The sequence below is a fragment of the Anastrepha ludens genome, chromosome 2 (assembly GCF_028408465.1).
Source record: "Anastrepha ludens isolate Willacy chromosome 2, idAnaLude1.1, whole genome shotgun sequence".
Taxonomy (NCBI): Eukaryota; Metazoa; Arthropoda; class Insecta; order Diptera; family Tephritidae; genus Anastrepha; species Anastrepha ludens.
Genome location: NC_071498.1, coordinates 98654209 through 98674821, shown reverse-complemented (window position 1 = coordinate 98674821; position 20613 = coordinate 98654209). Strand labels below are relative to the sequence as shown.

Genomic DNA, 20613 nt, shown 5'->3' with positions numbered 1-20613 from the left:
AGCAGATACACAACCCAAAAAAGAAAATAAACACGGCATTTCATCAATCCTATGTACAATTTTGCACTAAATCAAAATATGATAGTCGCACTTTATAAATGTAAGTAAAAGTGTTTTCGAGATATAACAAATTTTTTGTCTTTTGACCTTAAACAAAAGAAAGTCGATTTAAGTGCTTTTTGTTAGACAATGAGCTATACTTTTATAAATAAATAAAATAATGAAAAAAAAAAACATTCAAAAGAAGAAAAAAGGAAAATTGTCAAATAGGTAAAAATATTGAGATGCTACTCGTATTGTATATATATTTGTAAACCTAACGAAAAAAAGTAATATAATAAGTACATAATTTTGCATAAGTTCCAAATGACATTGTTTTGAGGGAATCTCATCTTCCTGACCCTCACATTTTTTAAGTCAATTGGTAGCTGAAGTAAAATGGAATAATCGACTATGTGAGTGACAGTGTTTCTCAAGCGGTGACCCAACAACATATTTACAGAAGCACCATTATTGCGATAACAAAATTAAAATAGTATACCTTAAAATTTGGGCGAAGATACTGAAAATGTAGTAGCTTTACCATTTTTTAAAAATCAAAAAAACCGAAAATCTTCAATATTTGGAAAACCGTTCTACTCTTATAATATGCAACTATATTACTTGGATTCAGTGTAAGATTTTACACAGGATTGATGTATCACAAGCCGTCGTTATATTTGAAAATTGTATTCGAATTAAAAATTTGTTTCCTTGCCTTATGGAACAGATTGCCCGAAGAGTTCTTTAAAGCATGGTTCAACTCATTGGAAAAACTCTTAGAAGCATATGCAGCGCCCAAAATAATTTTAATTTGAATGAATTTTGTTTATAATATAACTTTTCTTTATGTTATTTTGCTAATTTTATAGCTCTAGAACACATCTTTTTGGTCGAACATGTTCGAGCACTCATTCACAGAAATCATAATACGATCTCTTAAGGGGTTATATACCTTGTGTTTTTCAAAAAAATCAAAATAAATTTTATTTCTTTATCGTAAAGTGCAATCCCTTGAGAACATTTTCCAAAAATTTCATAGAGATCTGAGCAATAGATCGAAAGTTACAGCGTTTTAAATTGTGCGTCGTCACGTCCTGAGCGTACGGCCTCATGCGGCGCTTGAAACTTTAAACGCGATTATCTCAAAAACGTGTTTTTCCAAAAATGCTTTTGCGGTGGACGCGATTGCAAAAAAAGTATTCAACCGATTTTTATATATTAATTTTTTTTTTAAATTGTTCGTAATTGATGTCGCCTCTTAGTGAACGATCAACTTTTTATGTATAAATTTTTATTTTGCAGATATGAATTTTTTAATGCCAATTTTAGGACTGTAGAAGTGGAGTTTTTTAAAAACATGTTCCTATTTTCACAAAAATCAAAATATTTAATATATTGATCGTTCACTAAGAAGATATAACCCTATACTAATGAAATCTTTTCGATTTTTTGATTTCAGTTGACTTGGTGGACTTGAATCGCGTCCACCGCAAGCCTCTTCCAAAAAAAGGGTCTTGGGGGAAAACGCCATAACTCCGCCATTTTTAAATATTTTTACACAAACAAAGCCTTTTTTTTTTCTTTAAACATTGTAATATCCAATAATAAAAACTTTTATACAATAAAATTATTGCTACATATCTTTAAAAAAAACCCAACTTTCGCTAATTTCACCGGACCACAAGGTATATAACCCCTTAAATTGCTGAAGATATTTATAGTTGTGTCACGTTCACATAACGCTCTTTTACTTCAATAGTGGCATAATTCAAAGAACCAAATTGTCGAGAAGAACGGCTTTTAATTTAGATAAGCCGCCCTAAGTAAAAGTGAAAAATACAAGTATATTTTCATCTAATGAAATACTAGTAAAGATATCGCCATGAGTTTTATACACATCAGAAAAGAAGAGGTTGTGGTCATTTCTGCATACTTAACTAAAAAAAAAACTGATTGAAAAATAGAAGTTATTTAAAAAACAAAAAAAATCTTATTTAGAAATTTTAGAATTTTTTTTTCGATTATGACACTATTTAAGTACTTAAATAAGCGACCATTCGTTTCTTGGTCAAGGCAAGGAAAAGTTGATTACTTAGTGTACTTTTTAAGTAGTTGAAACGAGGCTCAGCTAGCCACACTCCGAAAACTACGTCAGCTTTAAAAAATTAATAGAAAGCAATCGCCATATGCTAACCAATTTGCAGCAGTAGCTATAAATGAGATTGATTCCAAATTCACACATATTCAGTTCAGCTATACTTTTCTTTCTTCAAAACTGACCGCCATTTTAGCAATAATTAACTTTACTTAAAATATTCGTTACTTTGACTTCATTTGTAGCCTGCTACGTTTGCACAATTTCTTTTCTAGTTTTCTCAAGTTCTATCATCCCTGATCGATCCATCCTATTCAGGTAGCAAAGTATAGGTCTGTTCAGAAACAATCAAAAAAGTCAAAAGAGTCATTCGGCAGCCATGAAATCCGTATTCGTACTGTGACTAAGCAATTGGTATATCTTGCAGTGTTTTTTGTTTTTTTTTTTTTTTTTTGATGGCATTGCATTTTGCTTGCTTATTTTTGAACACTAATATGTAGATAGTGAAGACAAAGTGAAATTTCTTGGGCGCCTCAACATGGCAACTGTCAATGCGCACATTATCATCTAACAAGCCACATGTGGAATTAGTACACTAACGCAAATGATAAGCCAACAGCTAACCATGAACGGCCAAGCAGACAGCGCTGGCGAGTAAAGGTAAATACGAAACGAAATCGAAGGAAAATTAATATTTTAAAGAAATGTCAATTGCACTTTTTTATAGCACTTTTCATTATAACGTTAATAAATATTAGTAAACATTTAAGCAACTACTTCTAATGGTAAAGAGCCACTTTTCTTTTTGGAGAACGAATTAGTAATTTGTTATTTTTTCCTACTGCCCTATTCGATGAAGCGATTTTTGCTTTGCTGCTGCCCACGTTTAATTAGTAAATACACTTATGTATGTGCTTTAAAAAAAACATACATACATATAATTATATGTACATAGTGTGTACAGATATGAAGTCATTTAAATCGCCTCACTCAATCACTTAACAGGTCCGTGCAAATATTTGCCAAGTATTTATTTAATTTTTTTAAATATTTTTTCAATCGAAATTTTCGTTCAACGTAGATACTTAATAAAAATATTATGTGTAGTAGCTACTTTGCTGCTGCTAAACTTGCATTAAATAAGACGTTATAGCATATCGAATTTTGAGAAGAGCCGAAATGATGGCAAACACGGATGGAAGCGATGGATTGAAGTTTAAGGCTAGACTGAGCTGCCGTGTGCGTTAGCTACGAAGTTAGCTTTTCATAAGTTCTTTACAGAAACAGTGACACTTTTTTTTTTTCCTTAATTTTCAAATGCATTTTTCGCTTTTTGCGGTTATATACGCAATATTGGTTCCATTGCAAATCGGTTGGTGAGTCACCGCTTGAGAACCACTGCATCGCCACTTAGCTTAGTTAGTCGATTACTCCATTTTACTTCACTTATCTATTTAGGTACTTAAAAAATATGAAGGTCAAGAACATGCGTTCATTCACCTCAAAGCAATGCAATTTTGTGCTTATGCAAAATTATGTACCCTTTTTCCCCCTTACAGTACGCAACAAACGATAGCACCTCAACATTTTAACCAGTTTTGCCTATTTTTCTGCTTTTTTATTTTGTTTTTTGAATCTTCATTATTTGTTTACAAAAGTATGGATCAATACCTAACAAAACCATATAAATCAAACATTAAGCAAAAATTAGAAAATTTCCACCAACTTTTGAACAAAATTTCACAGTTTTTAATTGGAACTTCTAGAACAAATTTTTGGTATGCAGTTATTTAGCTTATTAAATTATGATATTTTTTTATATATATTTTTTTTTTTATTTTGGTATTTTGGAGGAATATTCAAAGTACCACATATGTTTTATAATTTTTGTGTAAAATTTATTTTTTTTTTTTATGGAGGAAAGTTCATAACACTGAGCTCAACTTTTATAACAAGCCGATGATATCCCCAGCTTCTAGTTGCCTTACTATTATAATGTAATTATGTATTTCATATAAAAATAAAAAATAAAAATTATAAGAAATAATGAACACTAAAAAAAAAAACAATAAAAATTCTCAAAACTGTTCAAAATGTTGAGGTGATACGCATTTTCGCAGAGGTTGTACTTATACGTATCACTCATTTACGTACTTCCATCACGTTGTAATTGAAAAACAAAATACATTTTAATAAATTGTTTTTTAATTAAACAAATTTCTATATTTTAACACATTTTTTTAAACAACAATAAAACAAACAAATTTTAACAAGCAACAATAATAATAATAACTTTAATAAACTTATTTTTTTAATTAAAAAAAATTTAATTTTTTAATAATACTTTTTTTTTTATTCAAAAAACAAATTCTAAATTTTGACAATTTTTTTTTAAATAAGCTTTAAAAACACACACAATTTTTTATTTAATGCTGTGTATAAAATCCTTGGCGATATCTTTTTGTAGTATCTCATTAGTTCAAAATATGAAGTCACTTTTACTTAGGGAGACAGTAAATTGAAAACTTTAGACCGTTTTTGTTCAACTTTTTAATTTATTTTTTGAAAGTTCATTTTTTGTCAGAAAAGTGTTTGTTTTTTTTATATGAGGAATGTTTGTGAGGTTCTGTGAGGTATGACACTATTGAGGCAAATGAGTGATCCATACAAGAATTGAAATTGCTTAAATAAATTAGACTATTAGCTGACCGCCAAAATCTCTCATCAGGCTCAACAATTGCTTGGACTGCGATTGCTGAACATGCGCGTGGTTACAAAAAAAAAAAAAAAACAAAGTTTGTAAGCAAGCCTATCTAAATTTTTCATTTTTAAATTATTTTGCATTTAATAACGAGTTTACTATACTAGCGTACTCAAAAATGCCGATTCCAAAACTTTTGAAAATTCACGTTTCTCTCTTTTAAATGTTTTGTTTCCAGTGGCAAGTTTGCTAAAAACATTTAGCGTTTTTCTAACACCAACTATTTTATATGTTTCTGGAAAACAGTGTGAAGAAACACGTAAAAAATGATCAAAATGCGTATTTTTCACTGGACACCGATTTGCTACTAAAAATTTGCTTCAAAATTATTTTCGTTTAAATCTGCTGATTGTGTTCAGCAAATTTGCGTATTTTACGCTCATTAAAAGCAAAAAAATATCTACGGACCATCCAGAATCTGTTTTAATTAAATTTTTATAATTAAATTTCTGTAAATTTTGAAAACATTTAGTTCATGTTTTTTGTTTTTAAGAAATGCCTGAGTATGTTCGGTTAACAAAATTATTTTAAATGGTTATTTTGAGTACTTTATGCAATTTTTACTTATCGGCTTTCTTAAAAAAGTATGTGTCTGAATTTACTAAAAGTGCAGCAGAAAGTTGAAGTCACGACATTTAAAATTTAAAAAATAAGCTTCAACTTTCTTCTCAATCAAATTCGGCGAAAGCAATGCATTTATTTGTTTTTTTTTTTTTTAATTTCTTGGACTCTCTTTAAAATATTTCTTTGTTGCATATTTTCCCTTTTATTCTTCAGTTTTGACCACTCCCTTTTCAATTCCTTTCAAACAATTCATTTGCACGAAAACTATAAAATGCGTTTAGGTGCTTTAAAATGCGTATTAAGCCTTTTATTAGAAAATATTTCTCACTTTGTGGTGCATCTTTCACTAGCCGCAGCTGCAGTTTCTTAAAAATTTGGCAGTGGCGTCAATTTGCGAACTTAAAAAAATTATGTGCACCTACACTTTTGGTACATATTTTTTTGGCAAATGACTCACTAATAACCCATTTTAAACACTTTCACGAGTTTTTCAACATTTTACAAAAAAGCATTTCTACACATCAGTTTGCGCCTATTTCTATTTTTATTTGAAATATTTCAAATTTTTACGAAATTACTGCATTCTAGCGATTGGCTGAGCATTTCGAAGTGAACTTTTACTCTGTTCTATTTGTCTCTTATCGCTGAGTAAGTTAAAGTTACAAAGTTAAAAAATAATAATTTTCGAATAAGTTGAAAGGCTGTTGCTTATTTGCATGTATCAAAATTGCATGCCAAAATGTTTTCGAGATTTTGTCTTTCTGCAGATTTCCTCGAATTTGTACTCTGACTTACAATAAGCGGAGAAAATTGGTTGGGAAGTAATTTTGAGAAATTTTTTGTTGCAGGTAACGAAGCATTTGGCAAGCCGTTGGTGTAGGTATGCAGATATGCATAGGTATTTTGCATTAGAAAATCAAAAAAGAAGCATTGCACTAATAGGATTCGAAAAATACTATGCATTTCATAGCATGTATGGAGTTAAGCATTAAACAGATTTTTTTTGCTTGTTTTTTTTTTTTTTTTTGCTACAATTTGGTTTTAGTGTAATTTCACGGCCAAGACTCTTCTGAGCCCATTTCAAGTGCAGTGGTTTTGAAATGATCCTTTTTCTTGCACTCTGACTTTTCTTGGAGAAAACTCACTCCCTCACTAAATAAGCGGCAATTCTAACAATAAAGTTCGCAACTAGTCAGCAATTTTATCAATTTTACACACTTCCAACACAGTTTAAAAAACAAAAAAATATTTTTCTGAACAAACAAATTTACCGTCGCTAAATGCAAGCGACAAAAGCAACTGATTTGTGGCTTCAAATTAGGCTGAAATTCACTTTTTTCCTCACACGACATTATTAACTTAAAATGCTGAATAATAAAGTAATTACTTTAGTACTTACCCTAGGTTGAGCCATTAATGCTCTGGGAGCGATGTCCAGCCCGACCTGTGCCACTTTTGCAAGCAGCACACGCTGTGCAACGTTTGCTGAGTTGTGGGTTTCCGGGTGAGGTGTTGAGTTTGGTGGGTGCGGGCTTTGCTGTGTGGCTGGCTCGCAAGTCCACTGTACGCTCCTTATCTATAGTATTTTTTAATTTTTTTCTTATTTGTTTTTGTAATTTTAGGAACACTTCACTGCAGTTTTCATACGTCTCCTTAGTTGCATGTATTCATGTGGCAGCAACTATGTATGCATGAATTTCTAGACAATTTTTCTTCTTCAGTTTGGTTCACTTTGCTTCTTTTTTTTACTTCAACACAACAGGCACATTTGTTTGCAATATTTTTGTGGTTGGAAAGAATGATTAGATTTATTTTTGTGTTTTTATTTTTGGTTACTTTGTTAAGCGACACACGCGACGGTAAAACGCGACGAAACGAATTGTAATTGTTGCAAGTAAAATATTTGTTAAATATACTTTCCGCTTTTTATATTTGTATTGCAGTTGATTGTTGTGTAATTGTTGCTGCTTTTTTCTAACTTATTCCTCTTTTCTTGTTCTTAAAGTGTACTTTATAGTTATTTAATTTTTAAAATCGTATACAATGCTTGTTTGTATATGTAGTTGTGGAATAATTTTGTGTATTTTATAAATTTATAATAATTTTTTATTTTTACTTTAATTTTTATACTTCTTTTTATTTGTTTGTTTAGCGCTAAGGGCTCGTATATAATTTTGTGTTTTAGTATACTTGATTGCTTCGGGATTGGTTGGTTTGTTTCAGCGGCTTGGCATTTGGCTTCCTCGCAACTGTCCGTTGCGTTCTGATGTCTGCTTTTGTTCTTGTTGTTGTTATTATTTTGTTGTAGTGTATTTGTAGTACTGTTGCAGCTGTCATAAATATCTTATTATTAGCTGCTTATTGTAGTTGTTCTTCACAGTATTTCTTGCCGCCAGTACCGCCAATGCTTTGCTTGTTACACTCGTCGTTGTTCTTGTTGTAGTTGCTCGTATACAAAGTTGCCGTGGAAAAGTTAAGTTGCTTTGTTTTGTAGGTAAAATTTCATGAACGCCTCTTTGTCTTGTTGTTGCTTGCTGGCGAAAATTCCCAATTGGATTTCAGCGGTTTTGTTTCTTCGTCTTGTTTTAGTAGTAGTTGTTGTTGTTAGCGTGTATATGCTCACAAATATCACAGCTTCATCGACGTTCACTCGCTTTCCGCTACGACATCAACTTCAAAGGAATTTTCGCTTACTCTTCTCTATTCCTTACGCTCGCTTTTCCTTTGACTTTTGGACTACTTCTTCTTATTTTTGTATAAAATGATTACTTCTGCTTTGCTACAAAACACATACGATTGCTAAACATAAAATTGTGGAAATTTGTCACGAACTTTTGCACAACTTTTTCGCCTCACCGAATCAAACGTCAGTTCTTTTGCGCGATTTTTTCGACGATTAGGACGACAACCGTGTTTCACGCTAATTACCGACGCGTTTCACTAACTGACGCGACGAAGGAGTTTCGCAGTGCTGCAGGCGCTTACAGTTTTCGAATTGCACACAAACTTTTGGCTTCACATCAAGCAAAAACAAAAAAATGTTCAGGACAAACTTTGTTTAAAAAATTCTTGCTACTGCAACTGTTGGATGAATTTGCAGTATATATAAGGATATTAAAAAAAAGTATATATTTTTTCAAAACAAAAGGCGTCACTCAAAATAAAAAATCCAAATACACCTTAAGCTGTTCTGACTGTTTTTGTATTATTTCATTTGAATACTACAGTTATTATTTTATTTATTTTTTTTTTTTGTAGAACCTACGCGTGGCGAGTTGAACCGCAATTAATCAAAAACAAATTGTTGTTGTTTTTACGCGCCACATTCACGGCAGACTGTTTTAAATTTGTGTTACTTGATTCTTGTTTGTTTACTATCTAATTTGCGTTTGTTGTTTCATTTGCGCGTAGAGTGGCAGCAGCAACTTGCAAATGATTTGTGTTTTACGGCTGAGTTATCTGCCTGACTGCTTGACTCGCGCGACCTGCTGCTGCACTCTTGAATATTAGCTGAAGAAAACACCAAATGCACGCGCACTCCGCAGAACGCACCTACACGCCGACTAACTGATTGCGGCTGACGAACTGGCTAACTACTCTCTGTCCAACGCCTGCCTGTGCGTTTCAACGCTCGCCGCCTCAGAATCCTGCCCAATTCGCAATTGTCCTGCTAATGCATTCTAATCGCTCCACTAGCGACGGCAATGCAGAAGTGTGCAATGTTCGGCGTTCTTATTTTTCTGTTCGTTAAAGGCGCGCAACAGCTACAGTAATAAATTTTCTTCTGCTGAATATATACCAAATATTTTGCATGCACCGCGTAGCATGAAGTCTTTTTTTTTTATTTTACTATTATTAGATTATCTTTGTTTTACATGTGATTTAATAAAATAAATAATACTTTACGCGTTATGCAGTATATTTCCAATTATAGTACTTATTTTCCGTTACAATCGCGTTACGCGTTACCGTTGTAGAAGGTCGAACAGTAGAGTAGAATTTTCGTTTTGTTATTGTTGCGATTTTTTGTTTGGGAAAAATGAATTGGAAATTACGCTTATTATATTTCGTTCTCTACACAGCACACGTTGTACGCGTTTCGAAGGCAAACACACACTGGGCTTGTCAATCACAACGCCAACTACACTTGGCGGGGGTAAATAATAGCCGCTGCCGACGACACACCGATAGGCAGATAAACACATACATGCTCGTCACTCGTCCGCAAAGGAACGCGCTCGCACTCAGCAACTTTGAAGTATAGCAAGTAGCAGCAGATAGTAAGCAGCGGTGCAGCAACAACTACAACGCTGCTTGCGAAATGAATGAGCCAAGCGCCCAACAGCCAAGCATACGCAGCAGATAGATGGATGGCTAGATGAATGACTCGACGGCGTAGGAAAGAAAGAACGGCCGTAGCGCCGTTAACGGATAGCGCGTTTCAAGTGCAAGCAGGCGCATTGCGAGTAGAGCAACAATTGTGCCATTAAAAATGTGCAAAAGAGATCGCAGGAAGCGCGCGCCTCGTTAGTATGAATGAGATAGCATGCTGTTGGTGGTAGTTGTTTAAGAAGCTAATAAGAAGAAGAAGTGTGAGTAGAAACAGCAGCTTTGAAAGGTAAACATATGCGTCAGCGCTGCGCCAGGGTAAGGAGAGTAATTGAGTGATTGAATATGGGTTGTGCATGTATTGCAGCGAAGAGCGAGTGGTTTAGAGAGCCAGTGTTTTGACAAGCGGCATTTAAGAATATGATGAGAGCGTTGAAGAGTGCTGCTCACAGAGGTGCATATAAATTAACTCGCGGCGAATTCAAATGCACATTTCAAGTGTCGAGATTATCTTTTTGGCACCACGGCTCAGTTTGATAGCGCCATTTCACTCATCTTTGATAGAGCGCCAAATAATGTTGTTTAACGCTCTAATCGGCATCGAATTCGCTCTACTGTTGGTGCGCGCTCATAAAAGTAGGAATGACTGATTTGTTAGTACGCCTCTTGTGACATGCCCATAAGAAAAAGTAAAGTATAAGCGAAAATTACGATATTTCCGCTCATTTGTCGCATACCAGCAAACAAAAATGCTCAACTGTGCTTTGTTTGTGCAAAATTTTGTTATTCTTACCACTTGCGTACGCACATTACACAAACAGTGATACGCTCGCCTTAACACCTCCTGCTCTCGAACGCCCACTTCATGCAGCGCCTTATTTTCCAGAGCGCATACAACCACCCACCCGCACGTTTACATAGGCGAAGGGTCAGTGGGCGCAATTGCAATTCGCCTCTCTGGCACAGCTTGTCTTCCAACACTTGAGTCACCACAGGCTTCAGACAACTCTTCTTCTTCCACACAGATGCATACCTCTTATTCTTCCTATATTTCTTCTTTATCATCATTTTCTTCTTCTTCTGGCTGACGTGCGCTGTTAGTGCCGCCTTCACTTTTCATGCGCCCATCATTTTCCAAAGCGCTCATCAGCGCAGCCCCAAACGAAAGAAAACGGGAGTGATAGCAGCACAGGCTGTTTGTCGTCTGCTGAGTGAATTTAACTCAGCTCAATGACTTTGTTATTGCTTTTGTCAGTAAATTTGTTGTTGTTGCAGCCGCACAACTCAACAGCGCATTGGCATCGTCGCATTTCGCGCAAACATTTGAAATTTATTTGGCTTTAGCTGAAATGAGATGGCTTATATCATTTTGATGAAAACCCTCCACTACCCCTACACTGGCTACTTGGCGCTTGCCGCTTGCTCTTGGATCAGCTCCAATGCTTTTGTTAGTGCTTGCGCGCGCTCACTGCTCCACTGCTCTTTGCGAACTACGGCTCTTCTTTACCGTGCGCGCCCTCCCAGCTTATTCAAATCAGCCACTCTCCGTTCACCTACCTGTACAATTGTGCCCTTTCACCCTCCGGTCTATAGATGCTTTTGCTGCTCATCCAATGCCCCGCCAACTTCCCTTGCAAATCAGCAAAAACCAATCCCATTTGTTATTTTCGCTTGAGTGAGTGGCAGTTTGCATCAGTTCAGTTTTCAGTCTTTTGGCCAACATCGTTGTCGACTTGATTGCTATTGTTGTTGCGCGTTGTTGTCATTGTTGCTTGTTGGCCGCTGTTCCGTATGCTGTGCGCTGAATGGTCGGTGGGTGGGTTTGGCTTTACTCGCTTGCTCACAGGTGTTGTTGTATTTACTATATTGAGTACTACTCATTTGTTAGCGTTGTTGTTGTATTGTTAGTCGAGCGTGTCGCGTACGTAATGTAGCAATTTCTGTTGTTGTTTCCCCCATTCATATGTGCACAGGCGAAGGCGAGTGTGTGTGTGTGTGTTATTCAGGTGTAAGCACTACACTCATCATTTTCATCAACACCATTACCAGCTATGTCAACAACAACAATAACAATAACCAATACTCACTCGCTTACCACAAGTCAGCCAGCAGCCGTGTTGTGCGGTTCTTGTTATTGCTCTAGCTAAATTCCACATTTATGTGCATTTGTGTTGGTCCGCTCATTGTCGAAGTTAAGGCCACTCTGACCATTAATGGGACGGCGAAAATGTGACGGATTGATTTACAAAAATTAATAAAATAAGCGCAATTTTTCAAAGTTCCATTACTCAGTTAAAGGATTTTTTAATTGAGATAATTGAGTTGTTGCTTTAAAATTGGTTGAATATAAAAAGTTGTTTCCGTTGTTATGAGAACAAAAGTATGCCAATAAAAAAATAGAATTGAATCAGTATCATATTTAGTGCATTTTAAACGCCTGACGGAAATAAATAATCTTAAACTTCTAGTAGATATCTATTAGCAAAGCAAGCCTGGAGCAATTACTCAACTTTTATGTGAGATAAATAAATAATTTTCATTCTGTCCCCAATTCACGCTTCGCTTTTAATACCGTGAAATTACTAAACGTAAGAAATTGCGACGGCAAAACACTTTCTTCTGCAAGTGTTTTCAATTTCCCTTAAATGCAATTTTTAAATCAAAAATATGTGCAGCACTGTTGGTTGCATGAATGCAAATTTGCTTTCTCACTTGTTTCCCCTGCCAACAATAATTATGTATTTGAGACATGCAGAGATACCAAGTTTGATGGAATTGATTTATTTATGAACTTCGCAAATTAAATTTCACTGATCATATTCCTCTATATTTTGTGTGTGAGACATAGTTTCGTTAATAATGAAGACGAAACTCTTGATGTAGCACTCATCCTTGCTGCATTTACCGAGAGCACGACCCCCAGCAGAAAATCAAGTTCGGGAAGGTATGAGCCGCCACCCTATGGAAATTTTATAGCGCCTACGAGTATTTTCGTGTAATCACAGTTTTTAATGTTCGGTCGAAATTAATCGGTGAATATACACGTACATCTGTTTATAACAAAGTAATATTTGAGTAGGGCACCAAAAACCAAAGTTTGAGTGAAAATAAAAGTATATTTGAATAATGAATTGTTGGTCATACGATAGTAGTGGAATTGTAAATATAGCTTCAAAATTTGCTTTCTTTGCCTTAGCTAAGGCAAATGCATTTATGATTTCTCTAAACTCTAATTTTCTAACTAAATCAGATATCATTAAAGTTATTTAGTATATTTTTTTACGTATACATTTCAGTACATCAAAAAATTGTATATATGTAATTATCGAAAATGCAATAAACATATCTACATTAATTACTTTGTAGCACATTGCCGCTAAAAACTTCACGCCTATGAGGCAATATCCTGAGCATCTCTCCCATCGTTAGATCTGAACCGAAGTACTTTTGTTAAGCATTTTTCAACTTTTTAATTTTTATGCTGAGGTCGTTTAAGGAAACAAAAAAAAATACTTCCTGTTTGTTGTGAATGCCTTCCGTGAGTGTCAGGAAAACTTATATATCTATTACCGCACTTTCTAAAATGAATAAATTGTAAGCCATTCGCAGCCCCGGAGGAAACTGAGAAAGCAAAATATTTCTACCTAATTTATCTCTAACAGGCTAGTGAAGAAACGCCTCCAGCTGCAATATAAGAAGTTGTGAATTGATGTCTCAATTTTTGTAGAGAAAGCTTGTAGGTAAACACCAGCGCTTTAGCATGACGCCCATTAGGAGTTCTTGTTCAGGTTTATGAACGGTCAAAGCAGGGTTAGACAAACACATTTGGACTTTTCTAAACTTCATTGAGAAATTTTCTGAGAGATTTTGGGCCTATTAGATCTTTTTGCAGCCTGTCCGTAATATGGTTAGAATTTCACTATTATTTCCCCAAGACTTATATTTTTCCAATATTTGTATATTAGGGCGGGTCGATTTAAAAATCGCTCATTGCTCTATAAAAATCGTACTCTAGGGATCAAAATAAGAAAAAAGAAGAAGGAACCATACCTCTAAAACGAATTCTGACGTCCCCCAATTTCAAAATATCACCATTTTTGGCATTTACATGAACAAATCAGCTAAATGGCTATGATTTTTCTTTATTTATATTTATTTATAATAATATTTATTATTTATTTATAAGAATATCTATTTTTTCTCTTAAGAAATTTATTTAGTCAGAACATATGTAAATGAAAAAATTAATTTAAGTGAGTTATAGAAAAGAAACTAAAAAGTTCGACACAAATTGGGCGACATCAGAATTCATTTTAGAGGTATGGTTCCTTCGGCAAAGTTTCTTATTTTGATCCCTAGAATATGATTTTCACAGAGCAATGGGCGATTTTTGTGCCTCCCCACAAATCGACCCGGCTTTTGAGGAGCTTTTTCATAGCAGAAATACACTTGGAGGTTTGCCATTGCCTGCCGAGGGGCGACCGCTATTAGAAAATATTTTCCCAATACTTAATGGAAAACTAGTCTTTTCAGTAAGCTTTTTTTGGCGAAGTTTTCATATTAAAATTTTATTTACTATACAAAATAGCGAAAAATGCATTTCTGTCTGAACGGCTTCTTTTAAGGAAAGCCCTTCTTTAGTTGTTTCCCTGGATATTACACTTACTGTACTAGAGCAATAACAGAGCTGGACCAAAAGGCTTACTTGTGCAATTGGGCGAGTCTAGAACTACGGTCATTTTTAAAAAAATTTAAATTAGCGTTGCTGCACCATCTTAGATTACAATTCGTATTAATTTTACAGTTGGATTAATTTTGCTAAAAATTCAAAATTGAATTCATAATAATCGTAATCTTAAGCCTTCGTTGAGCGATTCTTAAATATATTAAAAGGTTGAACAGGCGAAAATTTTAATAACCAACACTGCGAAACTAAAGTTGGCATGACTAGGAAACCTTTATTTAGTTACATATTTTCTCATTTCAGCCGTGATGAGAAAATTTTTATTGTTTTCATAATCGGTAAAAAGGAGTTCTGCAACACTAATTTCAAACAGGTAGTCCAACTTTCCTGCAAATTACGAAATGAGTCCCGAATTTTTTAAAGGTTAGTATTGTTAAAGGTTAATATTGGGTAGTTTGTACTGGGAACTGCGTGACTACCATTTGGAATTCAGAGAGAACGTAAGTTCGAATCTCGGTGAAAGACCAAAAAGAAGAAAAAGTTTTTTCTAATAGCGATCGCCCCTCGGCAGGTAATAGCAAACCGTTCGGCGTCGGCTTGAAACTGTAGGTCACAACATTTGTGAAACAACATCAAGACGCACACCTCAAATAGGAGGAGGAGCTCGGCCAAACACCCAAAAAGGCTGTACGCACCAATTATGTATGTATGTATGTATTTAAAAAAAAGGCTATGTTTTTCTAATATTGGGAATTTCTAATTTATTTAATAAGTTGTTTCATACAAAAATATTAGCTGAAAAAGTTTTTTCTTCCAGTAACACCGCCTTTGTAATGTGATTTCTACTGATATTAAATAAAAGTAGTCCTTTGCAATGATTACAGTAATTCTTATACGAAAAGGGACTGAATTGCAATCATAAGCGGCTCTTCTTAACTGAGGAGGATTAATGTAATCACAATCATTTGGTACTCGTAGTCCTTATCGCATAGCTCTGGATAATAAGTCGATGTAATTACCCAAAGCACCAGATCCCAGGAAGAGTGTGAGATGTTCATAGTATTGAATATAAAAACTTGATGGTTTGGACAAAGCGTGACCAAAGATACTTATTTTTAATATTAATTTGTTTGCTTTGTGCTTTGTTTTTTCCTAAATCGACACCGATTCGTTTTTAATAAAGTTAAAGATTTTTATGTATAAATAAATATTAAAAATATCTGGTTTAGAAAAAAATTGTTGTTGTTTTTTTCATTTTTAATATTAATAAATATTAGTTTTAATACTAATAAGTATTTAAACAAACAACAACAATTTTTTTTCTAAACCAGATATTTTTAATATTTATTTATACATACAAAACTTTAACTTTATTAAAAACGAATCGGTGTCGATTTCGGAAAAAACGTCTTTGAGGTAAGAAAAATAGGAATTTTTAAACAAATGAAGTTTCTTATTTATTAATAAAAAATATCTGGTTTACAAAACATAAAACAAACAAAAAATATGAAAAATGAGTATCTTTGGTCAGGCTTCGTCAAGACCATCAAAAAAAATTTTTTTTTTTCTAAACCAGATATTTTTAATATTTATTAATACATAAAAATCTTCCTACTCTTGTGTAAGTATTTGCGCTCAGAAAAATATTACTTTGGCATCCCAGCTTTTCTTCAACTCCATCAGATGCAACTCCATCTTCAGTATATGCATGCAGTAACAACAACAACAACAGTTAGGAAAGTTTCGCTCCCATCACTGACATTATACTCATGTGCTGCTGCTTTTGTTGTAGTTATTGTCGTCGTCATTGTTGACGTTGCTGTGGGTTCTATCAGTCAAAAAGCGCTCAAAAAGGGGGATAGCTCACGCGTATTCGCTCGCTGGCTCCGCAGCAAGGCATCACAGTCCGACCCCGCTGGTACCAACCCTTTTGCTCTTCGACACCATCTATAACCACTTTTAACTGTTTCGTTGAGGCGCTGCTGCCGATTTGTGAGTTCCTCTCATTTTTCTTTCTGTAAATCGGACGATGGGCTTTTCTTGCGCCATATAATGAATCGCTGGCGATTCCGCTGACTTGGGGCTGGTGCTGCTCCTGCTGTCTGTCTTCGTCGTTGTCGCTGTCGTTGGCGTTGCTTTTGCAATTGTCGGCTGTCGACTGGCTGTGTGTGCGCTTGTATGCGCGTATTCGTCTTCTTTGCCTTTATGTACTTAAGTTTGTTGCTGTTGTGCTTGTGTAGACAAGAAAAGGTAACGCCTTCAAAATTTATAATTTTTGTTTTTGCGCGCTACCACAGCCAACAGCTGCTCTGGCGGTATCAAAAAGGGAAATTCTTAAACGTCAACCCCACCTACTTAATGGCTGCTTGAATAATGAGCTCATACACACATACATATATATCAATATATTTCGCCGACCAGTATTAACCAATTTTGTGCTATTTAAAATGTCTGCGTGCAAATTTTTTTTTCTGATTTTTCATTATTATTTAAATACAATTTTGGTATGACTTTCCATTTAGAGTTTTTTATTGTACATGGCATGAGCGCATCACCAATTTCTTTCATCGCCGAAAACAGCTGTTCACCACTCGCGCAAACGTGTTGAGCGTTTTAGTCGTTGTCATGTTGCATGTGGCGGCAGTGTGTGACACATTTAACTTTTGGGCCAACAGCAAAATTTTACTAACAAATTTGTTGCTAATAAATCATTTTCTGTTAGCACGCTGAAAATTGTCACACTCCCTTTACGTGCGGCGGCGGTGGAGCAAAATACTCCCGCCATGCCTACATTTCCAACCAACCCCACTCCCCTTGCCATTTACCCTTTAAATAAATGCGCTTAACTATAGTTAGTAACTGAGTAAATATAGTACTCCGCTTGAACCCTCACAAATACTCCAATTATTCGTATGTACCAGGAAATTTGGCTCCCCGCAAATTCTTTGCCTTGCTAACCGCTCTCCCCTCTACGCTCTCATATTAAGTTGAGCGTGCGCGCGCTACGCGGAGAGCAAGTACAGGCTATATGCTTCCATAAGGTACCTACAGCTACACACAAAATCCTTTTTCACTTTTGTTATTCACCGTCGCTCGGTCAAACAGTGTCACTATACTTATTGGTGTTGTTATACACTGCCGTCTGCGTCGAGTCCTAGTGGCAGTTTAAAAAGCGGTTAACACATATTCCCAGGCAATTTTTCATCAAGCCGGACTTTTTCGTTTTTTGTTTGCTGTACGCTCTCTCTTTCGACTTTTCGCGATGGTGGCGGCGTTGTATGGACAACATTGCCGCAACAACAGCAGCAGCAGCAACGCCGGCAGCAACATCTGTGGCCTTCGTTTTGTGTTGTTGGTTTGTTGAAGCTAGTATTGCCGTCGCTGTAATGTTGGATCGCTGGCTGTTGGTCTGGCTGACTGGCTGACTCGTTGGTTCGTTGTTCCCCAATTTTTCGTTTAGGAAAATGAAAAATTACTTCGCTGATTTGGCGGCGGCGGCAACGTTTGTTACTTTTCCTTCTCATTCATGTTATTGTTATGATGGTCATTGTTATTGTTGTTTCGCTACTGTGCTGACGCTGTTGTTGACGATGATGCTGCAACTTTGCATTGTTGTTTTCATGTCATGGCGCATTTTTATTTGCTGCAGCCAAGCAGCGTGCCGCATGTGAAAATTGTGGCGAAAGCAATAAAAACTACAGCAAAAGCAAAATGGCAGCAGTTCACTATACCGAAAATTCATCAAAAACAGCTGATTGCCAGGCTTTTTTCGAAGAGCGATTGCAACGTGTCGTTGTTGAATAAAACTAGCCAGTGTGCGTGTGTGTGTGTGCTTGATTATTTGTGCACGTCATTGTTATTGTTTACACATACATGCATATTTTTACCTTGCTTAGCTTGCGTCGGTGTTACGATGTTTTGTTATTGCCCAAGCGAGCCCTTCTTGTGCTTGTTCTTCCTCATTGTTTTCTTTTTTAATTTTCGTTGTTTGCGGTGACAAATTTATGAGACTTTGATTGATATGCGGTTGTGGATTTGCAAGTGATTCCGCAAGGAAGGTCGCCACCGCAGCGGCAGATAAACAACGTAAATAAACAGCAACAGCAACGGCAACAACTACAGTGACAAGCAGCGCTCGGTAATAAAAGCCATAGCACCAACGGCAGTTATAAATGTAGCAGGTTTGTTTGTTTTAAGACACTGCCACAATGGCATTTTGACAAACATGCAACAACACTGCGCCTACCAACAGCACGGCGTGTCCTTTAGTGCGACGGTGTGTGTGTGCGTAAGCATAATAAAATGTCTGCCAGCGAAACAGTGATTTGACAAAAATTGCGAATGTGCGACGGTAAAGTCAATATAAACAAAACATTCTAAATTGTTCTCGACTGTGATCAAAATTCACCAGACAGCGATATGTACTTTCCCAAATCCCAATTACTAAAGGTTGCGAAATTTTCAAATCCATACAAAGCCATGAAAAAGATATACTGCATATTTTGCATTTAAAATGTGTCTAATTGGATCTCAGACACTGGTTTGTGCCTTGACATATACGGGTCTATTGCCAGTTACAAACATTAGGGGAGTGAAAAAATTCTGCATATTTTCTACTAGATGTCTTCAGTGGCCCAGATCTCACGACATACATAAAAGGGGTACGATACACTAGGAAGGGCAAGTTTACTGGGGCGACAGCCCTTGGTCGAAAAAACCCGAGTCATTCCGGTAGCGTAGAACCGGTTAACATGAGAATCCCAAAAATGTGGGTGTAACCTTCAACAGTTTGCTCTCCTTCTCTGAGCATACAACCGCTGCTGCCACTAAAGTCCAAAATCACAACAAGCTCCTCAAATCGTTTGCCGGCAGCACTTGGGGCAAAGACAAAGAAATGTTGTTATCGGCAATTGGCCGGCCGGTTCTAAACTATGTTGCGCCTGTCTGGTCGCCTGGAACTAGTAATTCCTAGTGGACGAAGCTTTAGACTTGGCACTGCAATTCAGACTGCGACGGAATGTCAACTGATATCCCCACTTCAACATCTACACAACGAGGCTCAGATGCCCCCTGTGAGAGAGCACAAGAAACTGCTCAGTAAGCAATTTCTGTTAGAGTGCTACCGTAAATCCCACCTATGCAGACACCTGCTTTAGCCTGAGGCGCCTCCCAGGCACGTCAGAAGACACCTCAATTATGCCGATGAGATCCAGGACAAAATAGAGCGACAATTACTGGACCAGACTGCGTACAGACAGACAATAAACGATATTAATCGGGAGACCCTTACCACCTTCTTAAGCTCCCGACCACCGAATGACGGAGTCCAACCACCATCTATTGCAGACGAAGAGCTCCAGCTTTCCCGAAAGTACCGTGTAACCTTGGCACAATTACGTTCTGGATAATGTAGCAGGTTAAACTCCTACTTATTCAGAACTGACCCCGACATATTATACATATGTCCGGTATGTGTAGGCACCCCGCATGACACTAACCACCTTTTCACATGTTCCATCCCTAACACCCCTCTCCCTGTGGTCCCAACCTGTCGAAATAGCCAGTTTCCCGGGCCTACCGTTAGATGAACTAGACGAAGACGACCGGTGATTTCCACTGCACTGACAGTGCAAAGTAGACTGCTAAAAAAACAACAGCAACGTGCATAAATGATCTGATTGGAGGTACTTTTTCCAATAAGGGATTTTTGACAGATCATGCGTGACTACTGTCAAACTAAATACATCATTTTTTTAGTATTTATTGACATTTCATCATGGAAAGACTAACGCCTTGACAACGTTTGCAAATCGTACAATAGCACGAGTAATACCAAAATCGACGCTCTGAGAAAAGTGTTCATCGCGCGCTCAGGCCAAAGTATGGTATATGGTGATGAGGCCCATTTTTGTCTTAATGGGCTGAAGAGCAATTCGAAGCCATTCAAGAACAGACATTGCATCCATTGAAAAGAACTGTTTGTGCTGGAAGAATCATCGGCCCATATTCCTTCAAAGACGAGGCTGACGCCAATGTAACAGAGAATGGCGAACGCTATCGCGCCATGATAAACAAAATGGGAATTCTAGCCCGTGATCTCTAAAACATTTGGGTCCAACAAGATGGCGCTACTTGCCA

The 20613-nt window shown here is 36.2% G+C and overlaps 1 protein-coding gene across 2 annotated transcripts in view; it reads right to left on the bottom strand.

Annotated features, from left to right (window-relative positions):
- The window catches only part of LOC128854887 (homeobox protein homothorax), a 120506-nt gene extending 110800 nt beyond the window's left edge, over positions 1-9706 (bottom strand). The window contains exon 1 of one of the 2 annotated variants that reach the window (XM_054089343.1): positions 6862-9706. In XM_054089343.1, the coding sequence (XP_053945318.1) occupies positions 6862-6876 (15 nt within the window). In that variant the 5' untranslated portion in view covers positions 6877-9706. The remainder of the gene's footprint in view (positions 1-6861) is intronic. The other variant, XM_054089342.1, reaches the window with a different exon arrangement.
- Positions 9707-20613: the final 10907 nt, after the last annotated feature.